General features: G+C 40.9%; 2 protein-coding genes across 2 annotated transcripts in view; one reads left to right on the top strand and one right to left on the bottom strand.

Moving 5' to 3' along the window:
• lrpprc (leucine-rich pentatricopeptide repeat containing) overlaps positions 1-10,661 on the top strand; it is a 64,592-nt gene extending 53,931 nt beyond the window's left edge. The window contains exons 33-38 of the mRNA XM_077582290.1: positions 943-1,070; positions 1,957-2,072; positions 6,292-6,366; positions 6,880-6,964; positions 8,750-8,889; positions 10,437-10,661. Of these exons, the coding sequence (XP_077438416.1) occupies positions 943-1,070; positions 1,957-2,072; positions 6,292-6,366; positions 6,880-6,964; positions 8,750-8,889; positions 10,437-10,505 (613 nt within the window). The 3' untranslated portion in view covers positions 10,506-10,661. The remainder of the gene's footprint in view (positions 1-942; positions 1,071-1,956; positions 2,073-6,291; positions 6,367-6,879; positions 6,965-8,749; positions 8,890-10,436) is intronic.
• A 532-nt stretch (positions 10,662-11,193) lies between these two features.
• abcg8 (ATP-binding cassette, sub-family G (WHITE), member 8) lies at positions 11,194-20,843 on the bottom strand. The gene is made up of 13 exons (XM_077581903.1): positions 20,667-20,843; positions 19,008-19,112; positions 18,774-18,921; positions 17,437-17,675; positions 15,960-16,092; positions 15,628-15,897; positions 15,399-15,549; positions 14,417-14,521; positions 14,145-14,344; positions 13,784-13,860; positions 12,640-12,907; positions 12,429-12,556; positions 11,194-11,761 (listed from the first exon to the last, which is right to left on the bottom strand). The coding sequence occupies exons 1-13, from the start codon at positions 20,709-20,711 to the stop codon at positions 11,624-11,626; spliced, it is 2,007 nt and encodes a 668-aa protein (XP_077438029.1). The 5' UTR covers positions 20,712-20,843; the 3' UTR covers positions 11,194-11,623.
• Positions 20,844-21,016: the final 173 nt, after the last annotated feature.

The raw sequence follows: 21,016 nt of genomic DNA on the forward strand, positions 1-21,016 counted from the left end.
TATTTCCAATCAGCAAGTTGTGCAGGCGAGCAAACACATCTATATGTTGAAATAAAGTTATGAAGTAAAATGCAAGGCAGTAGTTCAGTGCATTCCACAAAGAATCGTTTTAACACATTAGCGGCAGGCAAGCGTGTGACGAGACCTGTTATGACACACTCTTTGCATAAAAGCTTAGCAAGCAAGCAGGACATCCAGAACAAATTGCAGACACGGACATCAATTGGAGACACGGACATAATAGGATTATTCATGGCTTCCTTTTAATGTCATGAAAACACCCGTCCTCCACCGCCGCTGCGTCGCCTCTCAAACAACGGCGGACAAAACCCAAAGCACATTGTGCATCAAACTTTCATCACGCCGATTGCCGTCGCCGTGCCGGCACGCCGGCGCCGCAGAAAAGTGGAAGAAATAGCAAAGACGGCCTCACGCCCGGTTGGCCATGGTTGCCTGGCCCCCGTCAGCTTGAACCTTGACCTCCGGGAGCGGCGCCCTGAGCCGCTCCGACACGCGTGTCCCCGCTGCGCCCGCTGAGTCAAGCTGACTGCTTAAGAGCACGGGTGGGGAAGCGAGCGGGGGCCGGAAAGCCGAGAGAACCGCATTTAGCGGGGGCCCCCGCTGAATTATTCAGACGGTCCCGGTCGCAACAATCAGGGTGGATATGTTCACCCACCTCTGGACACTCGCGCGTAAGCAGCGCACGGCGCCGCAGTGAAATATTCATCACGACGGCGACTGTGGAAGGGGGGGAGGCGCGGTTAAGTGTACTCGCCAGGCCAGGTTGCCAGATTGAGTTGGCGGATATCTGGAGAGCTTTCCATTTTCATGGCTTTTGTGCGCCAACATTTCACCGAGAGCGAACAAAGCAGCAGAAGTTTGCGCAGTGAAGAAAAATAAGTGAATATCTTCTTGACGTGAACTTTTGTTTTTTGTCCCCAGGGGTGATTTGGAGGCAGCGGTTGAGACGCTTGAGGACGTTTACACCAGTCCAGACGGCAAGCACCCCAGCATGGCCTTTGTGTTCCGCAAGATTTTGGAGGAAAATAATGACAAAGCCATCGACAAGTGTAAGGCAGATAACACTAGCGCCGTCACTATCGAATATTTTTAGAAACGGTTCATCTATGGATTATTCAATCGATTAAACGACTTATCTGATTTATTTTTATTTTTTTTGCATGAAAGTGTATTACAAAAGCATTTTCCCCCGTGATTACTGTTTATTAACTCTTTCACTGGCAGCCATTTTCACTGAAGCAACCCCCTTCGCTCCCGGCTGTTTTACTGGATTTTGACAGATTTTGCAAGGCCCACAGAATATTATGTTCTGTTGCTATAAAAAAAAAAAACACGGAACATACCAAAAGAAAGATAAGAGGCTCTTCTTTCGTCAGGAAAAAAAAGTACATTTGTATCTGTTTCCGTTTTGCAGCAATTAGCATTAGAATATAGCTAGCTAAGTCTCATCATTATTCACAAATCTGTGAAAAACTGTGGGAAAAAACAGCTTGTTGCAACATGGCATCTCTTATACTCTGCTGCCACCTGCCGGCCGTTTTTGTAATAACTACCATTTCTTCACCTGTTCTCTGCAGTACAGTGGCTGCAACAAAGCCCTCTGTATTCTCTATCATTAAAAAAACATAGAAATACGTCTTTGGGACACTTAAAACATTTAAAATAGGACATATTTCTACATTTGTATAGTCATTACAAAAATGGTGACCGGTTCAATCATTGTTTTAAAATATAAGCAGATGTTTTTATGAAGGACTACAGAAATCCATGAACAATTACCGGTACTGTTGATATGCTGAAATCAGAAGATTTGGACAATTTTACATTAAAAATGTTTCCAGACAGTTACTCAATTATTAAAATAGTTGTCGATGGAAAATTAGATAATCGATGACTCGAAAATGAGCTGACCTGTTGCTGCCTGCTGTGTTGCAGTGAGCGCGATGGCCGAGCGGCTCGCCAACCACTTTTCCTGTTACAAACCGGCTGCTGATCTGTTCCTGGCCCTTGTGGACATGGACAAAGTCGAGGATGCCAAGTTCATGCTGGCTGTAAGTGTTTGGGAACACACATGCGACCTGTACAACAGTATTTGTAAATGTTGTGTAACCACCATCAGTCATGAATGAACCATGAAGTACACTTGAGTACCTCAGGGCTCAGTACTAGGGCTTTTGTCATTCCTTCTATACTAAGCTCATTGACTGTTGAGTTGTTTAAAAACATGTTTTGTATTTAAATATACAGTGGATGTTATCCTTATCGTCGTCAACTCCAACTTGGGTGTCATTAAACCGCTTAAAGGACGCTTAGGGACAACAGAATAACAGACGCTACACACTTGCTAGTTGCTAATGCTATGCAGCCAAAATGGTGCATTCAGGGTACTTTCATAGTATCGGAAACTTCGCTTTTCTTGGATGATAACGTTTTATGAGGAAAATAATCCGCCATTTGGCCCAATTGCCCGATTGTTTTGGCAGATGTTTGAAGGGCAATAATCGGTTGATTATAATCGGCGGCTGATTAATCGTTCGGGCCCTGCTTTTGACAATGTCCAAACGCTACACTATATTGAACCAGTGTCCCCCAAAACCCTTTCATGGGGCTCACATCCTTGTTCAACTGCTTTACTGTTTAGGACCACAGTTTTTTTCCTCTGAAGTTAATCAAGGAGCAGTCCTGTGTCTCCTATCACCGTTTTCACCCCTTGACTGTATCTAATCACACACTCTCTCACACTGGATTTGTTAAAACCCAGTCCTGGATCTTTTGGTAGTCTTTGATTCCTTGGCTTCGGTCTAAAGGCAGTCTTTCCAACAGCTGCCCCTCAGCTTTTCTTAACTCCTTGACTGTTTCCAGAAGTCATTTGAAAAGGAGTCCCACAGGGTTCTGTCCTAGGGCTCTTATACTTTCTATACCAGCTCTCTAACGTTCCAAACTAGATTTCTAGACCTTTTTTCATCTCATGCCTTCTCCCAACAGACTCCCTCGCCTCCCTTCTTAGACACGCCACAGCTTCAGGCCTTTAGTGCTTTCTGTGTAATGGCAATTAAGAACATGAACAGCAAAAACAAATGGGAAGTGGTGATGATTTTTTTTTTTTTTAAGTCCATCACAACTCCCTCTTGCCTCCTCCGTCCAGTCGTCAAACCCTTGTGACGGCCGAATGCATCCACCCATCACAGGTTTTGACTAATTTATCCGTCCTTTTGCATTCGCATCCCACAGGGTGTGGTGGTCTGCGGTCGAGCGCCTCAGACTTCAACTTCACTTATTTACGCGCAGTTCATGCGCTACAGCTCGATGGCTTTGCTGCGAGCTGTGGGAAATGAATATGTAGACGTTAGATGGGTGGACCAGACGGCGACCGACCGAATGGCCGAGAAAGCGCCGATACACCGGCGGCAAATGGCAGAGACTTTGCTGCCGGTTGACGGCGACGACTTCTCGCCGGCTTGCCGGGTGATCGGCCCGATTTTGTTTGAAAGTAGACAACCGTTTTTATTGACCCCGAAAAGGTCAGGCATTACATATTGAGAGTAAACATTAAAATGATTTACAAAAACATCTACAATGAAGTAAATTCCACCTTCTTTTTTTTTGGGTCGATTTTTTTTTTTTTTTTTTTGTGGCAGATATCCTGAGTGATGATCCTTTTCAATCATTAAACAGCCATGTCAGACATGATGGGCTTTACATTATTACTCACTGCTCATCCCCCTTCATCACTATTTAAACACAAACTATGGATTACGTTGCATACATGCTTTATTTGGATCCTGGACAGTTTTCAGATCTGCAGCATGTTTTGATCCTGTAGTGGGACAAATAACGGCAATCGCTTTGCGTGCTCGCAGTGTTTCGTGAATGTTTACAACAATGACGGTTGTTTAAATTCATGTATTGTGTTGTACAAATATGCTATATCTCTATTGCAAGATTGAAAAAAAATCAGCAGGATAATTTAGAGAGATTAATTTAAATTCTTTAAATCTTTAAAAAAAAAAACTCAATAATAATAATGACCTATAACCTGCAGCCAAACTGGCGCGAAGATGGACACACACAGACTAAACTTTTACTTGACGTTTGTAAACCTCAAGTAATGTGTACACTTTATTTTCAAATGGAAAAATCCAATTCAAATAGGTTATTAGTTGTACGTCTTTGGCGTATCATCTCCGTGTAAAAGTCGCCGGTTCAAGTTCCCTCGTACCTGAGATGTTGAAGCGGAGAATTGCTTTGATGAGAAAAAAGATGGCCTGGAAAGCTCAGTTCATTTGGATTGTTTTGTTTAACGGTTGTATTTTACAAGAGTAGTATTTCTATTCAAGGATCAAAGAAAGAGTTTTTGATTCTAAATATACTTTCTATTTGATCATTTTTAGAGCGGGTTTTTAATCAGATTAGTCACGTTTTAGAAATGTGATTAATCCTGATTAATCACTTCATTAAAAAGGACCTGTTATATGTTAACTCTTTCAACATGAGGACGTCTTCACCACCATTTTTTAAATCCACTGTACGCTCTCATTCTCCTCTTTTTCTAATCAGTTAATTATTTGCATAATTTAGTAGTTTGACATGAACAAATATTCTGAATGTCATTGGCAAACATTTATCGTTTATCAATCTGCGTTAATGCACGATCAATGCGATCATTTTTTTGTGATTAATCGAGTTAATGCTTTAGCTTTGACAACACTACTTACAAGCTTTGAAGAAAATAGTACAAAAGGCAATTAATTGCGATTAATTATGGAAAATTGTGAGATTAATTAGTAAAAAAATATATATATATGACGGGTAAAACTGCATAAATATTTTTTTCTAAATTATGTTCTCCAAGACAAAAGTTTGAATTCTTTTTAAAAAAATATATATATTTTTTTAATGAAATATACCTGTTCATTGTGCAAAATGTTAAGATTTGTCTATCAAAAGGTGACTGGGTTTGTCAGGCCTAAAAAGTAAAAATAAAACTGCTGTAATGCAATTCACTCATTCACTTCCAACTTCAAATTGTGCCCTTTTTACTTATGGTTCACACGCTAATGTTGCACTACTTCCTGCAGTGGTCGCCTGCTTGTCAAGCTTGTGAACACTGACATGAGGTTGACATCGATCGTCCCACCTGCAGGGCCCACTTCAGGCCTCACCGGAAGACCACAGCGAAGCAAAACCCGGGTCCGTCCCGTCACAAAGTCAAGCGACAAAACTCTGAAAAGCTTTTAAGCAGACAGGCGTACAATAACCACGGCCGGCCTATCAAGAGAGGCGCCGTGTGGGCATACGGGGGGTGATGGGGGTGGGGGGGGGTGTTAGCCAGCGTCAAGTCATTAAGAAGCACAACCCGGAACACGTGTAAGTGGAGAGGAAGGATGAGACGTTCCCTGGGAGCATCCCGAGCTTTTAGGAGCCGCCGGGTCGGATCTGGCGTTCGCCTGGGGTGGGGGTTGGGGGGGTCGGACGCTAGGAATGAAATAAATAAATAAAACCGCAGGGACGGAGCCAATGTGCATCGCGTGGCTCTAATTGCCTGATTGTACTGGCGTCATTCTGCGTGCGTGCGTTTTGTTTAAAAGCCTCGCTTGAAGTTCCGTACGATTGCAATGTGTTGCTTTACGAATGAAATTGCGGCTCGGAGAACACGCACACTTTGACTGAGCGCAGGACGCGGCACATGCGTCAAAATCAACATCTACGCCTGCTCATATTTTGACACGTGACAAGGATCTTTTCCTTTTTGGATTAAAGGGATACTTGACTCATTGAGACGTTTTCAGCAGTGAAAAGTTCATATTTTATCCAAAATGTATTTGATAACGTCATTATTTTTCATGTAAAATGAATATCTTTAAAAACATTTTTTTTTTTCCCACTTGCTGTTGACTAAAGATGACATCACCTGTGTTGAGGAAGTAGGTAACGACCAATCATGGCGCTCCTGTTTTCTGGCTTTGGTCAGTAAACTGAGCCCTGATTGGTCGTTGCCTACTTCCTCAGCACAGGTGATGTCATCTTTAGTCGACCACCAAGTGGAAAAATGAGTTTAGGTATTGTATATGGAAAATAATGAATTGATCACATGAATTAATATGAACTTTTTACTGCTGAAAATGTCATGTGCTTTTGTCTAAACAACCCCGTGAAGATTAATTCAAGACTAGCTACTCGACGCGATTATTTTTTTCCTTCAAATAGTGACATTTTTGAAATGCACCATAAACATCATTTTCCCTCTCTTTTGTGCATCTCTTCCTGCAGAGGGTCAACGGCTTGGCTGAGCAGAAGGAAGACATGGTGTCCTACTTGGCGCGTTCGTCTCAGGAGCCAGGACAGGTGCAGTCACGTTTTTTCCTTTTTTTCTTTCTTTTTTATTTTTTAAGCATATTTGACCCCTTTTTAAATGATACTATGGCTAGCTGGCTTTAGCTTTAAAGGCAGTGCTTGTTTTTAGCAATGTGTTTTTGTTGTTTGTTTGATCTTTTAGACATGTTATGGCTCCAGTCTCATGAAATTGTGATTTTTTTTTTTTTTTTTTAAATATTATTTTTTTTGTATTTTTTTATTTATTTTTTTATTTTTTGTGATCTTACAATTTCTGGTAAAAATGATGACTTAATTCCCAATGACTTTATTTCTTAAAATGACAAGTGTATTACCTTTTCTCCTAACGTCGCAGCTATCCTCTCAAAGTTTTTTGCAATCTAATGATATTTTGTAAAATGACCCCTGCCATTTTATATCGATATATATATTTTTTTGATATAAGAAAATGTAGCATTATGTTTATTTAGCATGTGCGGCTAATCCCACGTGACGTGACGACTTTTCTTGCGTGCGATTTGATAGGTGGGCAAAATCCAGACCTTGCTGAGCCTGATCCCCGACTTCGCCGAGAAGGAAGTGCTCTACCCGTACTTGATGAAATGTCACGGTAAGAGCCTGGCTGGTTAGCCTAGCATAGTTAGCATGGCTGCATAACAATGCGCCTGTGTTTTGATGTCGTATTTAGAAATATTAGCATTTATGTGTTGCTGAGTCAAAAATAGAATAAAGTAGCCTATTACGAGAGTAGCGGTTTGTTTTTTTTACAGGTAGCGGTAGCAGTAAAATACACATCAATGGCCTCACGCGTCTGGTGCATTAAAAAAAAAATCTAAATCTTTGTAAGACATTTGTTTTTAACTCTTTGACTGCCAGACGTTTTCAGAAAAGGGATGCCGTGGGTGCCAGCCGATTTAAGCATTTTGACTGATCTTTCAAGGTCCACAGAAAATAATGTGTTTGGACTATGGAAACACACATACTACCAAATGAAAGATTGGACTCTCATCTTTCATCAGAAAAAAAAAGTTTGTTTCTACCTTATTCCGTTTTTCAGTAATCAACAATAGAAAATGGTTAGTTTCACCTCTGTTTTGAAACAAACGTCTTTTATCGTCTTTGGCACTCCTCCATAGGATTTTACTAAATGTTATTTAACGTTTTTGGCAGTCAAAGAGTTAAGAGTGATGTCAAATGAGTTTCATTTGAGACCAGGGATTATAATTTGGGGTATATTTAATTTAGGGTTTTAGATATTCATACGCTATGTGTATTTATATGCCCTACATACATTTCTGGTCTATTTTTTTTCCCGAAATGAGATAATTGAAGGTTAATGTTGTGAAATGATATTAAAGTATTTTGGATTCCAAGTTTGTGGTATATTTAAGGTTGAAACTAATACAGGTAATTATAAAAGTTTTTCCTGCTATTCGCTGCAAGGCTTGGTCCGTATCCCATCGATATTGGGATTTATTAAATAGGCCATTAAAAAGAAATAAAAAACTAAGACTGCTATTAATGAATTTGTACTTTTTCAGCATTATCTTGCTCCCTAACTACCACGAATAAATAGTGAGCGTTCGCTGTCTACACAGTAAAAAGACACGCTGGCCTTTTTGAAGAACACATGTCCGCTAATGAGTTAGCTGTCCTGCCTAGCCTAGCGTGCTAATCGCTACACGACCTGCCACTCAGTGCTTCTTTTGTCTTACATGCCGACTGTCCGTCTTTGAACTGTAATCCCTACCTGCCATTTTCCTCCGTTATCACCCGCGTGCGTACATGACTATTTCATTAGCATTAGCCAGCTGCTCAAACAAGGCGCTCATAGGGGACACGCGTTAGCGCACTCGGGTTCCGTCTTTATTTCTCGATGGACATAACCTGGTTATTTTCTTGTGGAAGCGTAGAAAGATATAAGCGCACAACATTATTGGGTACGATGTCAATTTTGACGGTGCCAAAATGAGCCTTTGGCAGACTGAAGTGAAATTTAATATCCATAAAGGGGCTCACGGTGTTGACAGGGTCCCTCGATGCTTCAAATTCTTTCTCATACTTTGCTCAAGGTTCATAAAGTGCCGCAAATGTGGCTAAAGTGCTTTTCAAGTGCTTGAACTTGGAGCAAGCAAGGCCTGCTAATGGCTTTTCCTTCAAAGTTTCGTCTCCCTGTTAAGAAGTCGATTTTGCATTCATTTTGATATAATACGGTCTATTTAATTGTGATGAAGTCATTGTTGATCCATCCCGTCGCACGGCACTTGAAAATGCGTGTCCAATTGGAGGTGTGTAAACCCTTTCATGCGCATTTTGAGTGTTAGCTAAATAAATGTGAGCCACACTTTTTCATCTTGAATCGCATCTCTCTGCCCGGCATGGATTTCTACGGCAGTCCAAGACAAAGACCTGCCGTCGGCCAAGGCGCTGTACCAGCGCATGCAGGAGGAGGCGCTGCTGGACGAGCTGACACTCAAGCGGCTGTACGGCTTGTATCGCGAGACCGGAGAAACGGCGCCCTTCCCCGAGCCCCCCGTGAGTCCCACCACCGCACTTCACACGCGAGCACACCGCCACGACAAATTCGAGAAATACATATTGACCACGTGCTCGTCGTCCTTTAGCGCTTTGACTTTTTGTGCCTGTCAGAAGGTATCAATGAGTGCCGTTTGGCTATTTCTGCTACTTTGGAGCCTTTTAAGCACTTGACACGTGATGTAAGTTGTTGCGGGCCTATTTTGGGAAGACGCGCGCGCACAAACAAATAGAGACACTTAGAGGGCTCTCTTGTTGCCGCCGCGGCCCCCTGGAGGCAGGTGCGCCAGCAGCCCGACTCACCTGCGGGATGAAGGTAAGAAGAGGCTCTTGCAATATTCAACATCCGTCGGGAGAGCCAAGCGATGCTCGGCCCGAATGGCGTCGGAAAATCCACACCAAGGCCCGCGTCGGCAAGTCATTGTACGTCCACTAACTCACGATTAATCGCCAATTTTATATCTGTTCTAAATGTACAATAAAATATTTAAGTTTTTATACTCTTGTTAACATTGGAAAAAATTTTAAACTAATAAAAGTATGGCTGCGTCTTTTAGTCATTGCGTTAAAATTTAAAAGATGTACTGTACTGTAAAAAAAACAAGTGTGATATTGATTTGTGTTGATTTTTCTGCCACTAGATGGCATAATTGCAATTGTAAGACGGTGACAGCTCAGTGCCATCTAATCTTTAACATGAAGTCTCACTTGTGAAATTCTGCACATTTTTAAAATGATAAAATGCAACTTGACCCCATCCTCCACAAATCTTTGCATTATTATGACATTTATTATTGCAAAATTTTTGACGTGGACGTGTCGGCTGCATTGTGACAGGAGTTCCCCCAGTGTGACCTTTTCAAGTAAGGGGCGCTCATTCATCGCGCGTTTAAAAAAAATAAATAAATAAAATAAGTGGCGTTAAAGGAACAAAATTAACTGAATGAATGCACTAATTTTGAGACCCCTCCTTTTAAGATTCATGCGTATCATTGAGAGATTGATGAAAATGTCTCCAAAATATTCAAACATGAGGATAACCCAGGCCAAGTGGTTATTGAGAATGTGGCCTGTGCCCAAAGAGGTCACGCGTTCCAATATTTTATTATCAATATCTATTTTTTGTGTGTGTTTTTGGGTGGCTGGAATGGATTAATGGCGTTTGAATGGGGGACGTTGATTTGCCTTTTTGCTCATGCAACAAATGATGTTCATACGACAAGGTACCGCTGTATTTTCCATAAAAGCCAAAGAAGAACAAAACACACACCTGGTGTGGATCAAAACGTCGATTAATTAACCAAGAGGAGGCCTTCATTGTGTGTAGACGGTGTGTGTGCGTCAAATCCCTTCTTTGTGTATTAATAAGGATTTGAAGATGAAACTCGACAACCTGTTTGGAGAGTGCAGGCTATTTAAACACACCCATGGGGGGGGGGGGGGTGCACGCACGCATTCACAACGGCGCCAACACCTGCCGGTCCCACATGACCACACATCACCTGAGCGCCATTTTGGGTTTAACGGCAATCTGTCTTCGTCTGCAGGAGTCGTTTAAGTTCTACGCTGACAAACTGAAAGAGAAGACTCAGAAATATCAGCCCGTGGAAGAATAAAGACGTAACCCCGCCTCCTTTGTCGCCATTTGTTTTTGTTTTTTTTAATACATGAAACATGATGTAAGTGGTGGTCTCCTCTCTTGTCTTCTGCTAGTAATATGATGTGATGACTGTACAGAAGTATTTATGCTAATAAATGTTGTTAGGAATCCACTTGTTGTGTTCTCAGTAATTTGGAAACATGCAAAAAAAAAAGCATGCTCATGTTTATCAAAGTGTAATTATAACACTTGATCACTTTTAATCTTATATAAAACTAACTCAAAAGTTAAAAAAAAATGAAAATCTGAGCCCAAAAATCTAAATAAGCTAATAGCATGACATGCTAATAGCATAAACTAGCATGACAAGCTAAATATCTTAACTGGTTTCTATTATGAAAATATTAAAACTATTAAAGAATGACTTTAAGCATTATTTATAAAAGCTGGCTTCATCATCCAATGTTTAAAACCCTTTTTAATCCAAAATCATTTTAATATTTAAATCAAATCAGACTATGTAAAAATATAATTGTTACATTGCATTTATAACAACTCATTTATATGTACGGTAGATTTTATAAACCTGACTCTAAAAATAACATCAACGATGCAAAAGTTAGACTACAAACAACTGTAATTAATGAATTCCATTGTTAAGAGTAGTTGACAAAAATAAGCACCCTAAAGGAGTGAGTTGATTGAATGCTTCATTCATTTGGGTTGAAACTAACACAATATATGTATTTATATGTATAACACATCAATACACCATTCAATATACAAGTACAATACTTTATTATTTTTGATTAATTATATTCAAGGCCTTTTTCTTCATTGCATTTATACTGATACACACAAAATACACGTTTAAAAAAAATAAAGCAAATATGAAACGTCCCTTCCTTGACTTCAACATTAGTGTGGTTCTCTGCTGCCATCCAGTGGCAGTCTACGGTACCGACTATTAAAAAAAAAAAAGGTAATCACTTCACTTTACAGTTTCCCCCATCATTTGTTCTCATTATTAACACCAAATCTGTGATTATTTTCTACAATTGGCTTGTGTGTGCCGTTAAACCGGTCCAACTTTTGCCGAGCGCAAAACCGTTCCGATGTTGACGTGGATGGTATTCACCAGTCCTGACTGGACTTCTGCTTGATGAATTTGAGGCAGACGTAGTAGAGCGCCATGAAGACCAAGCAGACGGCCAGCAGCACCAGGTAGCACGAGTACAGAGGATACTGGTTCATCTTCATCATCTCCACCACCTGACCGCACAAAATACACAAGCTTTATGCAAAAAATAAATAGACGGGAAAGTGAGTACAAATTAAGAGGAACGGATTTTTTTTTCCAAACCTAAATACAGAACAATCTAGAAAAAAAAAGATGTATTTCAACTCAAGTCAGTCAGTTTGTGGAACAATCTGGATTATGAAACTAAATCATCTCATTCCGTTTGTATTTTAATTTTTTTTATAAAAGCTCAATTACTGGAAAATATATATATAGTACAAGGTCTTGCGCTTGAATCATTTTGTTTGTTATCACGATAGCATATTGACTGCTTAATGGCATTTATTTTGTGTTGACTCTTATTACTATTTTTATGATATCTATTTTAATTTTTTTTTTTATCGGGCAGATACCACAAGTTTCACTTCTTTATGTCCCTTTTCATTTCTTCTTTTTTTAAAGAATGAAATAAAACTTAAAATAATGCAGCCATTTACATGTCATCTTTTGAAGTAAGATTTAAGTTCTCGCTTTTTACAGCAGGAAAAGCATTATAAATACAATTTATTATTATTATTATCATTAATTCATTTAGATTTTTTGTTTGAAAAAAAAAGTGTGTTTGTTACTGTGGCTCTCATTTGCCTAATGAGAACATTACACTGGCTTTTTTTTTTTTTGCAAATATGTTGCTCTTACATATATTCCGTCCACGTCGAGGGTAAAGTTGCCGATGCTGACGGGGTATTTGTTTCCTCTGAACTGCACCAGCAGAAGCCCCTGGAAGCCCCAACGCATGAAGGAGGCGTGCGAGAGCCACGACGCCACTGCAACGCGCAGAAAAAGCCATTTTTTGTTCTCAGTTCCTCCCACAATGCCGACTTCGGGGCGCCGGCTCGCGCTGGCTCACCCTGCCACATGTTCTCCAGGCTGATGACGAAGCCTCCGGTCAGGTAGAAGACGGTGAAGAGCGAGTTGCCCATGAAGGCGGACGTCTGCAGGGTGGGCAGCGCGGCGGCCACGAAGAGCGCCATGGCGCGGCTGCAGTACACCATCAGCCACACCAGCAGGAAGTTGAACAGGAAGCGGTCCGGGGCCTCGTTCAGGCCCGCCAGCCAGTAGATGGGCAGCCCGTACACTAAGGTGAACACGCAGTGCTCGGGTAACTCCCCCAGCACCTGGAGACACGTGAGGCCATTTAGTTAGCATGTTAGCATTTGATCTGATGCTACCGCTCTACACGAGTTGACGTCTCGCTGGAACTGAAACGACATTTTACATTTACTAACTTATAATTAATAACAGCAAATATGGCCTTCGTTGCTATTTTGCTCTGTATTAGCATTCTCATTGTTAGCATGTTAGCATTATTATCCGACAACAAGGCAAAAAGTCAATTCCTCATCAATCCGCCTTAGAACTTTCTAATTGCTAAACTTAGCGTCAACATATCAAGTGCTTGCTAAAAGTTTGTATTTTCTTTGTCTAGTCACAAAGTGACTTCTTATTAAACTTCGTATTATTTCTTGTTTTACAAAAACATAATAAATAAATAAAATACCTAGGCAGTTATGTTGCTAGGCTAACAATATGTCAACATACCATGTTAGCATTTTAACAAGTTTTTTTTAGAAGTTTTACTTGACTAGTGAGTGGCAAGATGTAGAATCTGATCAAGTTGCTGTCTTGTTATTATGTTAGCACATTAGCATGTTTAGTTAGTCAGGTCGTGATGTTATTCAAATGAGGGGGTGGTCCTAAGCGTGTCTTGTGTTGGGCTCTTTATTTTTATTTCTTGAATCTCGTTTTTTATTGTATTTATTTTTACCTTTATTATTTTTTGTTGTTTTTATTTTCATTTATATTTATCTTTCTGTATTTAATTTTCGAATTCTAATAGTTATATCCGTTGTTATTTTCACTTTTATAAATTTTTAATTTCTGGCCGTTTTGGACCTCCATACTCAGCAGGCCAAGATCTGGATGGAGCTTGACCCATTGTGAGTCCAACGTGGAGCAAGGCTGCCCCCTTGTGGTGACTTTGTGTGCTATACCTTAGCAAAGAAGTAGGAGGTGACCGAGTACATGCCGTCTTCCAGCTCGTGGTAGAGCATTGCTCTCTCTGCGTGACCTGAAAACAACATTTTGAAACATGTTCAACTTCAGGTAGCGCCCCCTATCTAATAACTGAGCAACATTATGGTCAAAGTCTTTGTTGGTGTTCCTAATGAAGCGTCCTGAGAGTTGATAGTGGACTTTAGTCTCCAAACATGCTGGCCGCTCAAGTCATTATCTGCATACTTAATCAACTTTGCCATCTTGTGATTGAGTGTCATGAAATGCCCGTCATCTTTGATAACTTATACAACACGCCAGAGGACGTCGAATGACCTTGAACTGTAAAAGACTTCTCACATTTTGCTATGACGTCCAGCACCACAGCGAAGGGCGTGAGCGCGCCGATCATGTAGAGCAAGGCCACGGTATCCTGAATGGACAGCGGCTGCTCTCCGGCGCCGTAGTACAGGCAACCCACCAGCAGGGACATGAGCAGGGCCTCCAGGCCGTGGACCAGCAAGGTGACCAGGTCTCGGTAGTCGTTGTACATGTGGCGCCTGGCGATGGAGGAGATGGTTGGCATTTGTTGGCACGTTGCTTTTTTTTTCACACCTTTTTCATGCCCTCACCTTATGAGGATGGAAAACTGTTGGAGCCGGCTCGGTAGTCCGTCTCTATCTTTGGAGATGACGACGACTTGGTCGTCTTTTGCCTTGTCGGGCTGTGCGGAGCCGCTGCAAACGGGGAAGCAAAAGCTGATTTATGTTTGAGTGCTAACATTTGGCATGTTAGCGGTTGCTATGCTAACATACGGCAAGATAGCAACCTAATAACAAGATGTCATTACAGAGTAGCGTGGTGAGACAGATTTTTAAGAATTTTACGTTTCAGGCATCATTGTCAATGATTGTTGATTAAATGCTGACATTTAGCATGTTAGCATTTGTCATGCTAGCAAAATAGCAGCGCCATAGCAATATATCCTACAAAGCTAAATCAACATCAACCTGCCTTAGTGAATTTGTAGCCAAGTTGCTATCTTGCAATATGTTAACATAGCATCTGCTAGCATGCTAAATGCTAATCGTTTGATCAACAATCTTTAGAAATGGTGCCCTATGACAAAGTAAGACGTAAAATTCGTAACCTCTGATATCTTGCTATTAGGTTGCTAACCTCCTGAATGTTAGCATGCCAACTGCTAACATGCTAAAAAATTCTAGTGTTTGATGAAGAATCACCAGAAATGGTTCGCTACTGCTGATCAAGATGTAAAATTCTGAAAAGTCTGGCTTACCGCTCTATTATTCTGCATTGTTAGCATGCGAAATGCTAGCATGCGAAATGTTAGCATTTGATCAACCATTAGAAATGGTGCCTAACTGCAAGGCAAGATGTAACATTCTTAAAAATCTAGCTTATGATTTGAGCAAATGCTAACGTGCTAACTGTTATCATGCTGACTTACGAAGACTTGGATAGAGAAAGGCAGAAAAATCTGGATTTCGCCGCCACAGTACTATTTTGAAAAAGTTGATGAAACGATAACATACAGTATAGCAAGATATCATGGATAGAATGCTAACATCATCATGCTAAATATGAAGCGACCTCTCAGAGTGCATCAGGGCCATTCCGCTCTTCCACATGTGGTCGTCGGTGTCCCGGACCTTTTCCGAAAACTGCTCCGCCAACACCCGGGCCCGCTCCAGACACTGGGCCTCATGCTCCGGGCTACGACGGTCTATACTGATTAGGTCCACTAGCATGCAAACACGAGATGAAGCTTGTCAGAGATGTTTTTACGCGGTTACAAGGCGGAGAACCCTCAACGTCCTACCGTAGAAGTCAGACGGGTTGCAGTACCGCGGGCACGGGTGGCCCAGCGCCGTGAAATACGGCACCATGTCGCGGGCGGCACCGCAATACACGGCCGAGCCTGACGACAGCAAGACCACCAGGTCGAAGAGCTGGAAGATGTCGGAGCGAGGCTGGTGGACTGACAGCAGAACCAGACGGTTCCCCCGGGCCAGGCGGGACAGCGTGATGACCAGATTGTGGGCCGTGAAGCTGTCCAGACCCGACGTGGGCTCGTCCAGAATCAAAATACCTGCAACCTTAAATGGTCAATTTGGGCATCGGACACGGCTCAAGGAAGGGGGGTTCTCGTACCTGGGTTCCAGAGGAGTTGGACCGCAATGCTGACCCGCCTGCGCTCCCCTCCAGAAACCCCCCTCACGTAGTCGTTTCCCACCCTGGTGTGGGCACACTGTCTGAGTCGTAACTCAGCGATGACGTCGTCCACCTGAGGACATGCGGACAAAACCTCGTTGGACCTCGATGGACCTTTAGTTAAGGGTACTTACTCTGAAACCTTTTTAGAATCCAGCCAACTCGCTGACCTTGTTGGACTTGGACTTGGCCGCAACATTATAAAAAGTCAAGAGTGTCAGAAGAATTTTTGGAGAATATTTTTTGGAACCCTGTGCTCTGCTGGGATGGACTGTTAACAGAACTTGTCAAGTATATCAGACAGTTTTAGGTATTCCACCGCCTGTTTGACTAAGTCAGACTTGGATGGACCATTCCAGACTAAACATTTTTGAACCGGTTTCTGAAACTACATCCTCTACCTGACCTGGTCTGACTCTGATAGACCATGGTCAAAAGGTGTCAAGGGTCCCAGACTAACTACTCTGGAACCGTTTTTTTGGGGGGGGGGAACTCGGCCTCTACCTGACAAGGTCGGGCATGGATGGAACATTTTCGAACGTTGTCAAGGGTTCTAGAGTACACAGAACCACTTTTTGGGAGCCAACCAATTACTTGACCTGGTAAGACTTCAATGGACCTTCAACAAAAGTTGTCAATTCAATCAAGACTAAGTATTCTGGAACCGGTTTTAGGAACTCCACCGTCTACTTGACAAAGCCAGACTTGGATGGACCATACCAGACTGACCACTCTGGAACCGGTTTCTGAAACTATACCCTCGACCTGACCTGGTCTGGATCATGGTCAAAAGGTGTCAAGGGTACCAGACTCCACTACTCTGGAACCAGTTTTTGGAACTCAGTCTCTACCTAACAAAACGTTGGACATGGATGGAACATTTTCGAACGCTGTCAAGGGTTCTAGAGTACACAGAACCACTTTTTGGGAGCCAACCAATTACTTGACCTGGTAAGACTTCAATGGACCTTCAACAAAAGTTGTCAAGGCAATCAAGACTAAGTATTCTGGAACCGGTTTTAGGAACTCCACCGTCTACTTGACAAAGCCAGACTTGGATGGACCATACCAGACTGACCACTCTGGAACCGGTTTCTGAAACTATACCCTCGACCTGACCTGGTCTGGATCATGGTCAAAAGGTGTCAAGGGTACCAGACTCCACTACTCTGGAACCAGTTTTTGGAACTCAGTCTCTACCTAACAAAACGTTGGACATGGATGGAACATTTTCGAACGTTGTCAAGGGTTCTAGAGTACACAGAACCACTTTTTGGGAGCCAACCAATTACTTGACCTGGTAAGACTTCAAAGGACCTTCAACAAAAGTTGTCAAGGGTACCAGATTAAAAACTAGACAGGAAGCTCATCTGATATTTCCTGCTGTCCAGGGGCTACCGGGTGGACTCTGCCTTACCCTCTGGTCCCGCTGGGCCTGCGTGAAGTGCGTGGGCAGCCTGAGTTTGGCCACGAAGGCGAGGGTCTCGCGCACGGTGAGGTGAGGAAGGAGGCGGTCGTCCTGGCGCACGTGCGCGATGCTCTTCTTCACCAGCTGAGCCGTGTTGGGCCGACCGTTGATCAGAATCTGGCCGGACGTCACGCCGCCGCCCTCGTCGCGACACGTGATGATGTCCAGCAGCGACGTTTTGCCGCAGCCTGCGTCAGCGAAAAAACACACATTTAGCAGGACTATTATTATTATCATAAGTGCTTTATCCTCATGTTGTGATTAAAGCTGCTCTCGGGAGTCATTTGACCCAAAATATATATTTTTTAATTATTTATTATATCTCAAACGTCTTCTTTCAGACTGGATTTGGGTTCAAATTTCCCTCTGTCTGCGGATGTGACGTCACGTGCACATGGTGTACGTGAGAAAGGAGTGTGCAGTTTTTTTTCTGGCCACAGGTGGCAGTAGTGATTCGACATTCAATTTAATGCATTGAGCAGCTTTAACTATCATGATGTTATAATATTATATCATTATTTATAATTATATAAATATATATTATATATGTATATATAACTATATAAATTATAAGTATGTTATTATTAATAATAATACAGTTTATATACACCTGTATTATCACTTATTATTAATATCAACATTGAACAGTATTTCAGTTTTTAAGAAATCTATAAATATATTTTGAAAAATGTGATTTGCTGTGTAATATATTATAAATTGTAAAAAATTGATATTTAAAAATTAGATTAGTTTTTTTTTCCAAAATATTGGATAATACGCAATGTGTACATAGTACATACTGTAATTGTTTAATATTATATAATTGAAATATTTGTTTCTCCCAATGTTTTAAAATTTACATTTTTTTTTTTACACATTTAGGATTTTTAATGTAATTTTCACAAAGGTGTACACATGTTTTTGCTTTATGTATTGTCTAAATAATAATAATAATAACGCATTAGATTTATATCATACCTTCTCTTTTATAGCTTGTATTTCCTGTGTACATTTTTTCTCATATACTGTAATTAATTTGTAATTGTCAATATTCTATGACACAATTAAGTTTTTTGTTATTGCTGTAGCTTTTTTTTTTTTTAAATAAATATTTTGTAGTTTGTTCGATTTTTTTTTTTTGAATACCTGTGTTTTTATATAGTTTTAATTCTTGTAATAATAGCTTTTGTCATTTTTATGTTTGCGATATGTGAGTATATGTCAAATTGTTCCAGTCCTCAATTCGCCGCATTTTCCCGCTGATGATGCGTTGAATCTATTTTTACCGGAGCTTCCAATGATGGCCAGCATCTGTCCGCTGCGGACGCGCAGGCTGAGTTTGTCGATGGCCGTCTGCTTGTCGCCTTGAATCTCCCACGGCAACTTGAACTCGGACAGTCTCTCGTACCAGGGGATCTGGGCCGCCGTGTCCACCTAGCGTCAACGGCGCACACACTGGTGGTCCGGGCTACGTTCGCTTTGCGTGATGCTGCTGTTGTTGTTGTTGAGGATGTTGTCACCTGATAGTGCAGGTTGTTGACTTCCAGCTGGTTGCAGTCGCCGCCGTACGTGAAGTAGAGGCTGCTGTCTTCCTCTGACGAGAACAGCTGCGTGTCTGCGTGCAGCTGCTTAGCAATAAGGAATATTTGTTCCATGAAATTGTATTCGTTTACTCTGTTACTTGGATGTGAATGTTAGATTTATTTTTATTTTTATTTTTATTTTTATTTTTATTTTTATTTTTATTTTTATTTTTATTTTTATTTTTATTTTTATTTTTATTTTTATTTTTATTTTTTATTTTTTATTTTTTATTTTTTATTTTTTATTTATTTATTTTTTTTTTTAATTATTTTTTTTATATTTTTATTTATTTTTTTTATTTTTATTTTTATTATTTTTTATTTTTTTATCCAATCAGATTTTAACCCGACTGTGTTGCTATGTCAATCTAATCTGCCCAGGGCCTTCACAATAAATTGTGCTGACCAATGGAACTTCATCCTTATGACATCACCATTTTTCTGCCCTCTGATTGGATGGTGGAGAAAAAACATCTCTGGTGAGCAGGATGTCGTTTTTTTCTTTTTTCTTTTCATTTTATGAGCTAAATATGGATTTTAAAGTGCTTCAGATGTAGTACATAATAATAATTCTATAATTTTGACATGATATTGTTTTTTTTTCTTCTAATTAGTAGATGAGGTCTGGTGACTCCCCGCAGAAGGTCCCAAAAGTGTTGACTGCCATTTGCTATGGGACATTACATTAGGCACACATGAACGCTCAGCTACATTTGATGTTTACCATACAACAAATAAATATATCAAATTATAATGCAACATTATTAAAGTAAAGCATAAAATTCATACTTGAGTAACCATCCAATGGGTGGTACCAAACAAACTCATGCTCAAACACAGCAAGCCATACTTGTTTTTTTTTTTGTTTTTTTTGCAATTTTTAGCCTTCCTGTGTTGTTTTCTTTGTCAATAAATTGAAGTTATTAATTTGGCCATTTCAAATTGTTAAGTAATTCAAAGATACACACCTCCTGCAGTCTGACATTTGGTTTGAACGTTTATGCACAGAAATGAGGAAAATGCTTACAAGTTATGGCCCAAAAAATGACACTCTAAAAACAGTTGGGTAAAAAAATATGGGTCAAAAATGGACCGATCCTCAACTTTGAGTCAAGATGGGTCTTTTAGTGCAAAACAACGCAAAACAAATAAATATTGGTCAGATCCTTTACTTGGGTCAAAAAATGTGTTGGGTCAAATTGACCCATAAAGTGGATCGGTCCATTTTTTATTCATAATTGGGTCACTTTTAACCCAACTGATTTTAGAGTGTAAGAAAAAAATACCATCATATGAAAAAGATTTAAAAAAAACTGTTTTAGGCAAAAATATGATTTGTTTTGCATGTGTTTTACTTTGTATGAGTAAAAAAGCAACCGTTTTCTGTACTAAAAAGTGCGATTCTGTTTCGGCCTTTTACAAAAGTCGCCTTGTTTGTAACCTTAAATCTAATCTCTGCTTCAACTTTACTCTCGTTATGTAACCTCATCTCCCACTCATAATATCACTAATGAGTTCATGAATTCATGCATCAAATTTCAAAATGCATCAAATCATCAAATCCAACTTGATGTGAAATTCTGGTTTGTGACCGACCTGTGAGGATCCGTTAACGTGAGTCAAGCTTGTGTTTGTGTCCATGATGACGCAAGACGCGGCGAGTTGATGTTTGTCCGCTCAGAGGGTCAACGCACCCCCCCTTGTGCGACCCCCTTCTTGATCCTCTTCACGATCTGGCCCGTAGGCTGCGTCCTGGTGTCTCGTCAAGGAAACGTCTCCTCCAAAATGATGTCCAGTCACCTCAGCTGCTTCCGGGACACGCCGCTGGCCTTCCCGTCCGCCTTCTCGCAGCCTGGATCAAAGTTCCCTGAGATAAGACCGCGTGCCCCAGCGACGTGTTTATGGCCGTGTCCGCTTAGTGCGGATCCGATGTGGACGCGGGTCGA

The sequence above is a fragment of the Vanacampus margaritifer genome, chromosome 12 (assembly GCF_051991255.1).
Source record: "Vanacampus margaritifer isolate UIUO_Vmar chromosome 12, RoL_Vmar_1.0, whole genome shotgun sequence".
Classification (NCBI taxonomy): Eukaryota; Metazoa; Chordata; class Actinopteri; order Syngnathiformes; family Syngnathidae; genus Vanacampus; species Vanacampus margaritifer.